The following is a 15,190-nucleotide window of genomic DNA, read 5'->3' on the forward strand; positions in this document are numbered from 1 at the left end:
ATATGAACTTAATGAAGAAAATTAAAGAACAGAGCAGCAATAACATAACCATATTAAGAATGAAGATACTATATTAGAAAAGAAAAGACCGTTATCAGTATTCAAGAATGTGAGCAGAGATAATCTAAAATGGTATAGTCACCACTTAAACTGAACAGGAAATGATATGAAAAATTAGTAACACAGTGAAGCCAAAATGGCTTCAATGTGTTATTGAAGTAAGACTTGGAGACCATAGAAGTTGGGTCATGGAGTAAAAAGTGATTTAGAAGCCTGAAGTCTAAGAGCTAATCAAATACAATTTGATTAGCTCTTAGAAAAAGTAAATTTGAAATTAGCCATGACATGTGAATTGTGTTACACTGCTATAATTGGGATGTATATCAATTATCATCAGATAGTAACAGAACATGTTAAGTGTCCCACGATATTCACAACAACCACAATATTACTCACTACAGCCTTTATACACTTCAATTAAGCCTGTAGATACATCATGAAAATTATGGAAACAACCATGTTAGAGTAAAACTTCAGTTTAATATAAACCAAAATAAACACTCGACATTCACATTAAGGTCATCATCATCATCTGGAGCGTACACATATATACAAAGAAACAAGCTGCACTACAATCTACATGGCATGCTAAAGTTACTGACCAACCATTACAACTATTGGCCTGACCTCTGGTGAAAAAAAAAATGATGACCTTAATGTGAAGGTCGAAAAGTCGAGTGCTTATTTTGGTTTATATTAAGCTAAAGTTTTACTCTAACACGGTAGTTGTTTCCATAATTTTCATGATGTATTCTGATCACCGTGTAAACATAAAGGAAAGGATAAGCCTGTAGATAATACAAACCAGATGTATTATGAAATCAACCATAATTTCATCACAATCATAACTGCTATTGTGAGGTGCCTTTCTTTAATATATTTACCTTATATGTCAGTGTATAAGATGACTGGTGTATAAGACAAGCCTAAAAATAGCCTAAATTTTAGGCTATTTTTAGGTTTTAAGCTTATGTTGGTTATACAAGACGACCCCTCCTCCCAATTTCTTCTTTCTTGTATTAATGCAACGTTAAATATTGTTGTTATATCTGTTCTTTTTATATTTATGCATATCCGTTTGTTTTTGCATAGCATAGATTTAGTCGTCGTCATCATCATCATGCGTATCAAGGATTTAGGCCTAGCATGGCCTGTTCCGGCCTTAGAAGTCATCAGTGAATCGTTTAAGAGGACGTTCTGGTTTTCTTTTTCCTAATGGCTTGTACTTTAAGGCTTGTTTCGGTAATCTTTCTGTTTTCATTCTTTGAACGTGTTCCATCCATTTATGTTTATATTTTTTAATTTTTTCTATTACTGGTTCTTGATTTAATTCTTTCATAATTTCTTTGTTTCTTTTGTGATCAAATAGGGTACTTTGCAGTTTTTCTCATAAACTTCATTTCTGCTGTTATTAATCTTTGTTTATCTTTTTGTTTTATTGTCCAGATTTTGCTTCCATACATTAAGACTGGTAGGGCTAATGTATTGTATACTTTTAGTCTGGTTTGTTCTTGAACTACGTTTGGTTTAAATATAGAGTTAATTACACCTTTTATTTTTAAATAATTTGCAATTTTTACATTTATATCTTTTTCATATGTGATCATACATCCTAGGTAGTTAAATGAATTCATCTGTTCTAAGATCTTGTTATCTATTACTATTTTAGTTCTTGCTGGATATTGTCCTTTAAGGGCCATAGTTTTTGATTTTTCTGTTGATATTATCATACCATAATCTTTGGCTATCTCATTTAGATATAAAATAGCTTTCTGTAAGTTATCTTCAGAATTTGTAATTATTATTTGGTCATCGGCAAAAAGGAGAGTATTTAAGTTCACTGAAGGAGAAAGTTTAATTCCATTTTATTATTATTTCGTTTAAGTAAATATTAAAAAGAGTTGCTGAGAGGGGACATTCCTGTCGGACCCCTTGGTTTATCTTTCTCGTATATGATAGCTCGTGATTTAATCTTATTTGTATTTATCTTTCTTTTAATATGTTAAATAATACGTTTCTTTTAACTTTGTTAAATGCTTTTTCAAAGTCGATAAATGCAATGTGTATCTAAATTGTATTCTCTTCTTTTCTCTATTATTAATTTTAGGCAAAAGGCCAGGTCTATACATGATCGTCCTTTTCTAAATCCATTCTGTACTTCTAAAATAAAGTTTTCGGAATATTTCATTAGTTTGCTATTTAAGATTATTCTATATATTTTGTAAATAGATTTAGTATTTACGCGAATTACTCTAATTCAAAGTGATTAGTCCTAATTTTAATTAATTATTAATTTTGTTTTTTTTTTAATTTTAGGATTATTAAAATTGTTATTTAAAATCGTGGAACCAGCAACAAAACAAAGAAAGTATAAAGCTCGATTTAAAATAAGGGTAACTGAAATGGCAAAGCAAACTAATAACTCTGCTGCTGAAAGAAAGTTTGACATAACCGAGACGATGGTAAGAGAATGGAGGAAGAAAGAAGATATTTTAAAAAAACTGTCAAAACAAAAAATGTGCGATGAGAATGGGGATCACCCAATGGCCGCAACGGAAAATCATGTTGCAGAATGGGTATTCGAACAAGGGCAGAATGGTTATCTTGTTACAAGATATATGATTAGGGCATATGCACTAAATGGTCAAGATTGAATCTGGATGAAAGTATAGGATTTCAAGTTACTTCAGGATGGTGTAATCGTTTTATGAACAGACAAAATCTGGTAATACAACAAAAAACAAAAATTGCTCAAAAACTATCAGCAGATCTTGACCACAAACTTACCAGTTTCCATAAATTTATTATTCAGTTGAGACAAGCACAAATTTCTATTGTCAAATAATGGAAATATGGATGAAACTCCTATGAGCTTAGATATTATAAGCAGTAAAACAATGGAATCTAAAGGTAGTAAGAGTGTGCTAGTTCGAAGTATAGGTCATGAAAAAACAAGGTTTACGGTTGTGTTGTCATGTTTGGTGATGGAACCAAGTTAAAACCAATGATCATCTTCAAACATAAAACTAAACCTAAGCCAAAATTTCCTTCAGGTGTTTTTGTACATTTTCACGAAAAAGGATGGATGAACGAAAATGGTGTGAAATTATGAATAAATAATGTGTGGAACAAGCGACTAGGCAGTATAATGAAGAAACACAATTTATTAGTATGGGATATGTTTTATAGTCATTTAACTGAAAATACTAAAAGTCTTCTAGAAAAAAATAACACAAAAATTGCTGTTATATCAGGTGGTTTAACTTCTATATTGCAACCACTACACGTCTGCTTGAACAAACCATTCAAAGATCACATGCGAGAAAAGTGGAATAATGAATGTTGACTAGTGATAAATCATTTACAAATGGTGGATATGCACGCTGCATCACTTGATATGTTGTGCAATTTTGTGATCAAAGCATAGAATAAAGTAGACTGTAATAAAATCATTTAAAAAGTGTGGTATCTCTAATCTTATAGATGGTAGGAAAGATGATCTGCTGTGGGACACTGATGATGATGAAAATTAAATTAATTTGCCGGATTCGAACTAGGATCCACATGACGATCATTTAAACAATGAATCTGAAGAATGATTTTCAACAGATGAAGAAAACATGAAAATTGAGGTTAATAATTATTTGTTTTTTTTTAAATCTATTGTAATATTTTAAATAAATTTATGTAACAAAAAATTAATTTGATTTGTTTATAAACACTGCCTATTTTTTTTTATATAACGATGTATTGTAACTACCCAAATATTCATCCAAGAAATTACGCTTCCCTTTTTATACTTGCCGTATAAGATGACCCATGATTTCGAGGAATTTATATACGTATATATGTCGCAGGGAAATGATGAAAATAGGGATTTGATCAAATCCCTAAGGGATATGATCAATTCACGGAAGATGTTAAAATAACTCTGTGGGGTGATTTCCCTGAAGAAAGTAAGGGATTTGATCAAATCCCTTAACTGTTTTAGTGAAAAGATGAAATAATATTGTTTAGATATTAAAAGTATTTATTTAGTAAACCATGCATTATTAAATGTAGAATAGTCAATACAACAATAGTCATTGAAATACAAATTATTTATTCGAAACTAATTAACAAAAGAAATATGTACTTAAGCTGATATTTTTAAAAATCAAAAAGGATATTTTTAGTGAAATTTTAAAAATTTTTCGTGAATGTAATTAATAAATAATAATGTTTATTCATTTATATTAAAACACGTTGATTTGTGACATCTCGAGTTACAAAGTACGTTACTTTTTTTTTTTTTTTTTTTTTTTTTTTTTTTTTTTTTTTTTTACAGGCACATCCTTTTGTTTTACATTGTAATTTGGATTGCTCACAGGAACACTTGTTAAATCCTTGACCTCCAAATACAGATAATTTTCCTGCAATCTCACGCAGACTTAGGTTAATCTGTGGAACTGTTTCGGTAAATATTATAGTAGCTATTTGAAGAGCGTTTCTAGGTAGCCAATCTTTTATAACCAGAGTTGTTAACTGGTTTGAGTTGTCTTATTGTTGATAAAGAAATTGATTCAATTTCTGGTAGATCCTCTAAATTTATAGCCTTTTTGGTGAGTAAATCAGCTGCCGGTAGATCGTGTGACATTGAAGTGTTATTGTTGGTTGATTTAACTATTAATAGATCATTTGAAGTTGAAGCATTGTAATCAATTAATTCAGATGCTGGTGGATCTTTTGAAGTTGAAGTGTTGTTGTTGTTCTCTAAGGAAGCTGCTGGTAAGTCTTCTAGTGTTAAAATAATGTCATGGTCCTGCTGATTAAGAAGTAGATCCAAGTCCTCTTCAGTAACAAGTTTTTCAAGCAACTCTTTCGAAATATGACTAGATTGGAGTCCTGTTTTTGGTTCTGTTCCAAATAAAGCTTTGTAAGGTGATCGTTTAATGGTTCGATGAAAAGAGGAATTCTTTTGGAATTGAACAAAGTAACAACCTATAGCCCAATTTTTTGTGTCATTGTCAATTAGCCAAGCACGTAACATAGCTTCAACATCTTGATTTGATTTCTCAACAGATCCTTGACTAGCTGGATGTCTAGGCCTACCATTTACAATTTTGCACGTTGGCCACAGGCCTGTTAATTCTTGTATGACAGCAGCCATAAACTCACGGCCGTTGTCGCTTTGTAGTATATGAGGACAACCTACTTCCAAAAATATTTTTAATAGCTCCATTGCTACTTCAGCAGCTCTTTTTGTAGTCAACGGTCGAAGAAAGCTGAATTTCGTCGCATGGGCCTGGTAGTTTAATAGCCATTTGTAATTTCTATCTGGTGTTGACTGTAAGTCAACTAAATCGACTTGGCCACGATGATTGAAGTCGCTAGATACAATTGGGCAAACAACGATTCCTTTGTTTGGAAATTTTTTTTTAGACTGACATACCGTGCACAGCTTTAAAAACTCCAGTACAACTGAAGTAGGTATTAGGTATTTCGATTTCAAACTATACAGCATTTTATCTCTTCCTCCATGGCCAGTTGACTGATGGGTTTCCCGAAGTATGTGGTAAAAATTTTCCGTTGGTACTATTTTCAGAATTGGATCGAATTCAGACTTTCTCTTCAAAATCAAAGATTTTTTAGTACCTACTTCCATAACATCATATTTTTTTCCATAATAGTACTGTTTATGTGTCCGTTGCAGTTTAAGTAGTGGTGCTAATTTAAATTGTTCAATGATTGTGACAGCTTCTATCCTTTCGCGAGTCCACAAAGGTTTTTCTTTTTCATGCCGCTTGTTCAAAAACGTCCTGACAGTTTCATTGAACTGTTCTTCAGATACAAATTCAGTCAGAGTTTGATTTTTTTCTATATCTGAACTCATTTTTCTGCGGTAGGTACTTGATAAAACTCGAAATATAGAAAACAATAATAAAAATACGCGCAACCTTCCTCGCGTAATGTTTGGCTGGCACGGATGCCAGAAGGGAGCTTGTATCCATGAAAAATGTTTAAAATTTCACTAAAAATATCCTTTTTGTTTTTAAAAATATCAGCTTAAATGACTATTGTTGTATTAACTATTCTACATTTAATAATGCATGGTTTACTAAATAAATACTTTTAATATCTAAACAATATTATTTCATCTTTTCACTAAAACAGTTAAAGGATTTGATCAAATCCCTTACTTTCTTCAGGGAAATCACCCCACAGAGTTATTTTAACATCTTCCGTGAATTGATCATATCCCTTAGGGATTTGATAAAATCCCTATTTTCATCATTTCCCTGTGACATATACATTTACATTTCACTAGGCTTGTATTTTTTCACAACTCAAATTTGACACTTCATTCTGAGAAAGGACCAAATCATCTGCATTTTTTCTAAAGGAAAAAAAAGTAGCAATATATTATTATGCATCTCATCCCAGGAGATTCATTTTACCCATTATTCATACAATGCCTATCAAGCTCATTCACTAAAGCACTGGGTGCCTGCTTCTGATAATCTACAACCCATTTCACTTGTTCATTGCCTTCCAGAAAAAAATCGCCCCCTAACACTGATAACCACATTCCAATCTTGCACAACTTCCAGGAATGACCTTTTTTTTTCAGTCATGTACTGGAAAAGTTTTTAAGCAACTCAATAAAAACCATTCAGTAACTCTTCCATCACCTCTTTTCCATCTCTCAACCATACATTACCAACAATCTACCCTGATATGAAGTACTCCACAGTACAGTCATTTTGGTGCCTCACTTCTGGATTCTCTGACCAATTCCACAACCACAAGAAATTCAGCCAACCAAATTTGTGAATGGCAAATCAAGATGTCACTGTATAAAGAGGAATAATAACCTTCTCATTGCTACTTATCAGTGTACTGTGCATATCTTTCAGCATCCAAATGATCTCAGAGATAATCTGTCCTATGAACTTCTTTGTTCATCAAAAAATTGATCTCTAGAGCGAGTTCTGTACAGGTCACATGCTTAGAACAGTACAAAAAGATAATTTTTTCATATTTTAAATAATGTCAGATTAATTTGTTAATGTAAATATATATATATTTTATGAGTATGTGATAGATTGTGTTGTTTAGATTTCAATATTTGCACTTTTGTATTCAAGCAATGTTTTTTTTTTTTTTTTTTTTTTTTTTTTTTTTTTTTTTTTTTGCTACGGCAATCGGCACCCAAGATGACTTTGCTGGAAAAGTTAATATACAAGATTCTATTAGTGCAGATGTGTTGCACTAACGGAATTCATTGCAAAAGGTGGAAGATTTGTGGAAGGAAGCAAGACCGATAAGCAAACATGTAGGAAATGTTTATAGAATGAACACTGCTTGTGTTGAATAAAATAGATGATAGTGATACAAAGAATATTGAAAAAAGTTGGGAAAATGTTAGTGTTGGCAACTTACCACCACATGTGGCGTCTTTCACAGGACAAAACGTGAGACTAAATGAATGGACAAACATCAGTGACTGGTAGAACTTACAAGAAAAAGAGAGGTACAAGGTTAAGAAATAGGAACATATGATTAAGTATGTGGGGGGAGGGAGAGAGAGAGGAGAAAAAAATTTGATAATTCTATGATAAGAGATGTATTTAGAGTATGATGAAATATTGTTTCAGTGGTATGAAAATTAATAATATTAGTGAACTTGTCATGAAAAAAAGTTAAGCTAAAAGAAATTGATTGTTTTGTGGCTGGCACTAATGACTTGAAAAGTGAAAAATATTATATGAGGAAAGATATGAAAGAGCTATTGGAAGAAGTGAAAAACGAAGAGCGAGGAAGTAAAGATGGTATGTCTACAACCATACTGTGACAAAGGCAAGATGAGGAGAGCAATCTGCAAATGAATCAAAGGGTACATTGCGGAATGAATGGTGTGCAGTTTGTAGACCTATGGAGTGAATGTGATGGATGGAAGGATCATGCACAATGAACAGAAGATTTCTGTTCATTATTTTGTAAATTCCTTTGGTTTATATAAGTTCACTACAGTGCGAGTTGAATGTATTAATGATTACATAAGTTAACACAGAGAGAGAGAGAGAGAATGCCTTGCGTAAAAGAAATAATCCTAGAATATCAAGGATTTCTAGGTAATCTCCTACCAGATAACAAAAATCATCTGCCACCTAAAACCATTCCCTAACATCAGTGCTACAAATGATTGACTAGAAAGCAGATGCCTATCTACTTAAAGGTGGTTTACAAAAGAATTACTTATACAAACTTAAAAGAAAGACTTATAAACTAGTTTTGAAGTATAATAATAATAAATAATAAGTTAATGCCTTTTATTCCTTATAAGGAGTAGGCAGGACCTTTAAACCTTATCTAGCTTTTTGGAGACTAAGTGGAGAGTTCATTCTCCACCAGTAGCCAATCAGAGATAGCTAGCCCATCTCTATCACAAATTATAGGTGGCCACTAATGAAGAGACCAACAAACAAGTGCTGCCATATCCTGATACCTAACCCTAATAGAATATGTTACTGTCTGAAATAATGTGGGTTCTACGGTCAATTTTCTTGAGTTTACAGGACAAAAAAACCAAGTTTCCGGGAGGGAAAAAAACAGCTTGTCCATGCCAGAGATTGACTAACTCAAGAATTAGCTGAAGAAAGGCTTAGAAAAGGCTGTGTTCCTCCAGTCAGCGACTAGACTTGAACTATAAGTCTATCTTCAGGTGGCCTAGTGCGGATGATGAAAGCGCCACTTCCACTGACCTACACACTGAGTTTTGAAGTATAGCCTTTATAATCATGCATCCAACAAAATTTCAAATTGCAAAATACTTTCCACTGCAAAACACACTAGTTCTTTGCTTTTTTAATGCTTTCAGAATGAATGAATCCCTATCTTCTTTCTGGTACAGATCCAACTTCCAAAGAATGCCAGGCAATTGAAACTTTTGGAAAAGGTCAATTAATATTGCATTTTCAAAATAAATATCCAAAACTAAACATGTAAAAGGATATTTTATTATTTCAACTACTTTATATAAACTTACCTCTCCTTTAACTATATGAGCCCTGGGTGGTATTGCAGATGCATCAGGAAGAGATGGATCAGTGTTGTCCTCAATGACAAGATGAGTAACTGCATTATCAGTAACTTCAGTTATTACCTCACCTCCTAAAAGACAAGCATATTTGAATGATATTTTAGCCACTTATATGGTATTAATTATTATCAACTAATTCCACACATAATAGGATTGTAAAACCTATAGCACATCAGTAATATTTTGGAACAGGAAGGCAAGTGGTTAAGAACTCCAGTGACATGTTTCTTGAATGCAGTGAGTTTGTAATCCTCAGAAAATTAATGAAGAAAGAACAGAGGTAGATGGAATGAAAGAAATGAATGAAAAAAAAAATCAGTTAAGCAGAACAGGGTTCTGTTTAACTGAACTTTCTTAATTTCATTCCACTTTGCTTTAATCCTGTAAAAACACCTCTGTCCAATGCCACCAATTCAGCTTCTCACTAACTCTCCCAACCAGCCATTCTTTTTTCCTTTTATTTCTCTGCCAAGTGTTAATTTATGCCTTCCCTTTGCCTTTTCACTTCTGGAATCCATGTCAAAGCTACTTTTGAAATCTCTCTGCTGTCCAATTGAATCTGCTCTTTGCTGTAGGCATCCAATCCTCCATCTGCATTTTTAAATTTCACTGGTGCTGCTTTTCTTTTTCCATTGAAAATTTTTCATTGATCTACAAATGTCAAGTCCCAAATCTGGATGAGAAAGGAGGAGGGTTGGATGCCAGGCTGATGACCTGGCCCTGCAAAAATCCCAGCATTCCTCCTGGATCAGACTCCTGCAACAAGCTGACTGGAGCAAAATTCATGTCACATCACTATGTACTGATGACAATTCATTTTGCACAACCTGCAAGGGCGTTACCATCATCGCCCAAATGATATGAACAGAATACTAGGGCTACCTGCCAGTGGGCGAAGCAAGTCCAAACCCAAAACCAGAATATTGGACTAGCAACCATTAACATTGGCACATTAATTAGTCACAGCCACAAGCTCACTGACTGTTTTAAAAACAAAGAGATTGACATTGTCTGCATATAAGAGACAAGATGGGCTGGTGCAAAATCTAGAGACATTGGTGAAGGATACATAAACTAATCTACTTTGGACAAAACTCTGGGCAAAATGGTGTTGAAGTAACTGTAAGCCAGAGGCTACGTAATTCCATTACAAAAATAGCAAGGATCTCTAAATGAATGATCTCCATTAAGATCAATATAGGAACCTACAGTTTACAAGTTATACTAGTGTATGCGCCACAGACTGGATGCCCACAACAGACAAAGGATGAATTCTAGAATCACCTTGAAAGACATCTTCAAACTTAATGACAATGAACAGATATTCATTGGAGGAGATCTAAACGGACACGTTGGCTGCACAAGAGATAGCTTCAAACATGTGCATGGTGGGCGAGGATATGGCGTGTGAAATGAGGAGGATACTAACATTCTAGAATGTGCTGAAGCAGTTGCAAATAAATACCTTCAAACTTCGCACCTAATTACATATAGCATTGGAGGCAGAGCCACACAAACTGATTACTGGTTGGTTTGTCAGCATGATCTAAAATGGATAACTGACAAAGTCATCTCATCAGACAACATAACCACCCAACACCAGTTATTAGTACTAGATACACATATCAGTCTACACCAGCATTGTATAAGACCAACCATAAAGACAAATCATATAAAATGGTGGAAATTAACAGAACATGAAACCCAGCTGAAGACTTCACTAGAAGCACTGACTACAGACTTCAACCAACAACAAATGACATCTGGAACACGTTAGCCAAGCATGTTAAGACTAGTGCTGCAGCCACACTAGGAATCACAAAACCTGGTCAACATTTCATTGACAAGCTCACCTAGTGGTGGAACCCTGAAATCCAAGAAACTGTGAAATTGAAAAAGAAAGCCTATAAGACCTGGCTAAAGACAAGAAACTCTGATTATGAAAGATACTAAAACCTAAAATCTGTAACAAAAAGCAAAGGTTGCCTCTGCCAAAGCCAAGCACTACCAACAGATATGCGAACAACTGGACACATCAGAAGGTGAGAAGGTAATATATCGCATTGCCCGCGTGCATCAACATTCTACACAAGACCTAGGGCACTTTATGAACATCAAAGATGAAAATGGAATATAAAATTAATAACGGAAAAACTCACGTAAAAAGATTATTTAATAGTATTATTTTCGCCTGTGTGTCACAGGCATCTTCAGTGCATTTTAAGCTCAAATTAAACAATAACTGACAATTCCAAAAAGTGCCACCTAAGTAGCTAGTGTAAGATAACTAAAAAGGTCAATAAATTTCCTAACAAAAAAAAAAAAATATATATATATACACACAATAAAAAGTTAGGAAAGATTAGCTAAATTATAAAGTACTATTTACCATAAAGGAGATAGACGTAAACCATCATATCTGTTTAAGTTAGGCAAGTGAAGTAAAGTTTCACGTTTCTTTATAAAGCCGTTCCATGAGGAACCAACTTTTGTGAAGGACTCATCTTTTTCCATTGAACTCTACGTCTAGTGATGATGGCATATTCTGCAAGTCCAGACTGTTCAAATTCAAGGTATTGAATGTAAGACTGGTGTTCTTCTAGCCGAATAGAGGTAGATCTTCCTGTTTGTCCGAAATAAGATAATCCACAAGAGCAAGGAATCTGGTAAACACCGAGATAATTAAGATGTGGAAGCTTGTCCTTAAGAGAAGTGAGAAAGGTGGAGATTTTTCTGAACGGTCGAAAGGCAACAAAAATAACAAAAATATTCAGTGGTTTTAAATTTTTGCTATGCATTCACTAATGCCTGGTACATAAGGGATAGGAATGCGCGTTATTTCTTCTGTATTCGAAGAGGAAGTATTAAAGAACTATTAAAACACTGATTCATCGTGCCCACTCCTTTTGTTCTTCAGACGATCTATTACAGAAAGAACTGCAATATTTGAAGAGGAAGACATATTAAAACTACTCAAAGCTCTTTTGATGAAGGATATAAGAATTCCTTCATCAAAAGAGCTTTGAGTAGTTTTAATATGCCTTCCTCTTCAAATACAGAAGAAATAACGTGCATTCCTATCCCTTATGTACAAGGCATTAGTGAACGTATAGCAAAAGTTTTAAAACCACTGCATATTTTTGTTGCCTTTCAACTGTTTAGAAAAATCTCCACCTTTCTCACTTCTAAGGACAAGCTTCCACATCTTAATTATCCAGGTGTTTACCAGATTCCTTGCTCTTGTGGATTATCTTATTTCGGACAACAGGAATATCTGCTTCTATTCGGCTAGAAGAACACCAGTCTTATATTCAATACCTTGAACCTGAACAGTCTGGACTTGCAGAACATGCCATCATCACTAGACATAGAGTTCATTGGAAAAAGACAAGAGTCCTTCACAAAAGTCGGTTCCTCGTGGAACGGCTTTATAAAGAAACATGTGAAACTTGACTTCACTTGCCTAACTTAAACAGATCTGATGGTTTACGTTTATCCCCTTTATGGGAGATAGTACTTTATAATTCAGCTGATCTTTCCTATCTCCCATAAAGGGGATAAACGTAAACCATCAGATCTGTTTAAGTGTTGAAACTACTTTGATAAGATCAGTAATGAAGAGTTCACACACCCACCATTGCAAGCAGCCACAACAGTCTTTGGACCTGTGCCCCTTGTCAGCAATGATGTAGTACATACTGCAGTCCATCAACTGAAAAATAACAAGGCCACCAGCCTAGATGATATACCGGCTGAAATCTGGAAGCTACTTGGACCACAACGGCTAACAATGCCATTTAACAAGATCATAAATGAAAAACCATCAATCTGGCTAACCAGTATGTATAACTATTCGCACTGATGACTGCTCAAACTACAGACCAATTCAGCTACTTTGCCATATAATGAAGATTTTTGAATGGATACTCATTGAGCCCCTTAGAGCCACTGTTGAAATTTCACCAAATCAGTGTGGATTCATTAAAAATTGTGGAACAGATGCAATCTGTGCCATTTGGCTCTTAATGGAGAAACATTTAGGAAAAGAAGAAAAACAAGCACATGACTTTCTTAGATCTAGAAAAGGCATTTGACCACATACCACACAATCTCATCTGGAAAGCATTGAGAACACATTATGTACCTGAAGCCTATGTGAAATGCATAAAAATGCTATATCAAAACATCACCAGTACAGTATGCTACACAGGAGGAAACTGACATCTTCCCAATAAAGGTAGGAGTTAACCAAGGATCTGCCCTCTCACTCCTGCTCTTCATCCTCTACATGGACACTGTAAACAAGGGTATTCAGAAGCCACATCCCTGGACACTATTATATGCTGATGATGTAATACTTAGCACTGCACTGCAAAATGAACTCCAACATCTCTTGCAGAAATGGAAAACCTGCTTATGAGTCTGGAATGAGATTTAACACCAAGAAGATAGAATATATGCAATGAGATAACCAAACCGATGACATGCTTACAATAGATAGCGTGGAGTTGAACAAATGCACAAGATGCAATTTTTGGAAGCAAAATATAGACTAAAATATATGAACATTATTCAAGAAAAAAATGAAAGAGTTTGAAAACAAGGACCAAATCTTGGAGATTCAATAGCAAATCATGAAGAAAATGATTCAGCCAGAGAGCACGTGGTGAGGTTGTCTTCAAGAACAGAAAATTCAAACTCCACAGCGGACTCAAGAAGTTAAAGAGGGCAAGCTAGGAAAAGAAGAAAGTGTATTGAAAGTTCCTGGCAAGACAATCAGCATGACTGAGAAAATACAGAGAAAAATGTAAGAAAGCAAAACACTGTGTAAAATTAACTAAACAAAAGTCATGGGAAGAATTTGATAAGAACATAGAAAGTAAATGTCAGGAAGGTGGCAAGATATTCTAGAGGCTATTGAAGAAGCTGAAAAATGGAGGAAAGAGTACTCTAAAAGGAATCGGAGATCATAAAGGTGACATGAAAACTGAAGATAAACACATTCTAGATGTCTGGAATAATTACTTTGAAAGATTGCTAAATGAAGCAATCAGTGTCAACACAGTGGTAGAAAATTCCCAACATGAATGCAGTCAGGAAATTTGAGTCATAAGTCAGCAGTTAAACTTGGAAGCTGATTTGATATTAAATCTGGAGTGAAGTAAGGATACACATCACTCCACCTGTTATTCATCTTTGTGGATCACATTATAGAACCCATAAGATATTCCAGCTATTTAGCAACAATTTTTAGTGAAAATGGCAAATTAAATATGAAATAGATTACAGAATTAGCAAACTGGTTGGTAGTAAAAAATCAACTGAATAAATGTATATGGAATAAAGAAATTAGTCAAAAAACTCAAAACTAGCTGTATACAAGACAGTGTTCAAACCAGTTTTAAATTATCAATCTGAGAGCTAGGTTAGAAATAAAACACTTCATCAATGACTAGTGACCACTGATATGAGAGTTCTGAGAAAGATTAAGTGAACAGATGGCATTAATGGCAGTATCATATTAAAAATAAGGATATTAGAAAAGAACTTGACATGTTAGCATTCATGAATGTGTTATCAGAGCTAATCTCAGGTGTATGTCCACTTAAGAATGGGACAGGAAAGGTTAGCAAAACAAGAATTATCAGGATGACAGGAAAAAGATCCAGGTATAGATGGATTGATATAGTAAATAGTGCTTTAGAAGACAGAAATATAACACATGATAATAATGAAGTAACTTTTTCATATAGTACTATCATGATATCCTCTACACCCTCTGAATACATTCAGAAATTTGGTGATGGTAAAAATGCAAACAAGAAATCAAGAAAGTAAACACACTGAGCACTGAAATAGTGGTGAAAAAATTGAAAAACTAGACAATCTGGAAATAAAATATGATTATTTTCAAAATCATTCAAAGTGTAGAAATCCTGTGGATTAGCCAAATAAAAATGTCTGCCATTTTTAATCAGATGCCCAGAAAAAAAAAAAAAATCTATCTAAAGAACAGAATAACTCACTTTCACCAAAATATAAAATTAT

At 33.9% G+C, this 15,190-nt stretch overlaps 1 protein-coding gene across 2 annotated transcripts in view; it reads right to left on the reverse strand.

Annotated features, from left to right (window-relative positions):
* pbl (epithelial cell transforming 2 pebble) overlaps positions 1-15,190 on the reverse strand; it is a 237,909-nt gene that overhangs the window by 109,943 nt on the left and 112,776 nt on the right. For both annotated transcript variants that reach the window (XM_090413580.1, XM_090413579.1), the window contains exon 9: positions 9,089-9,213. In XM_090413580.1, coding sequence (XP_090269706.1) covers positions 9,089-9,213 — 125 coding nt within the window. The remainder of the gene's footprint in view (positions 1-9,088; positions 9,214-15,190) is intronic.

The sequence above is a fragment of the Typopeltis vanoorti genome, chromosome 24 (genome assembly GCF_054136105.1).
Source record: "Typopeltis vanoorti isolate ZY-2024b chromosome 24, IOZ_Tvanoo_1.0, whole genome shotgun sequence".
Taxonomy (NCBI): Eukaryota; Metazoa; Arthropoda; class Arachnida; order Uropygi; family Thelyphonidae; genus Typopeltis; species Typopeltis vanoorti.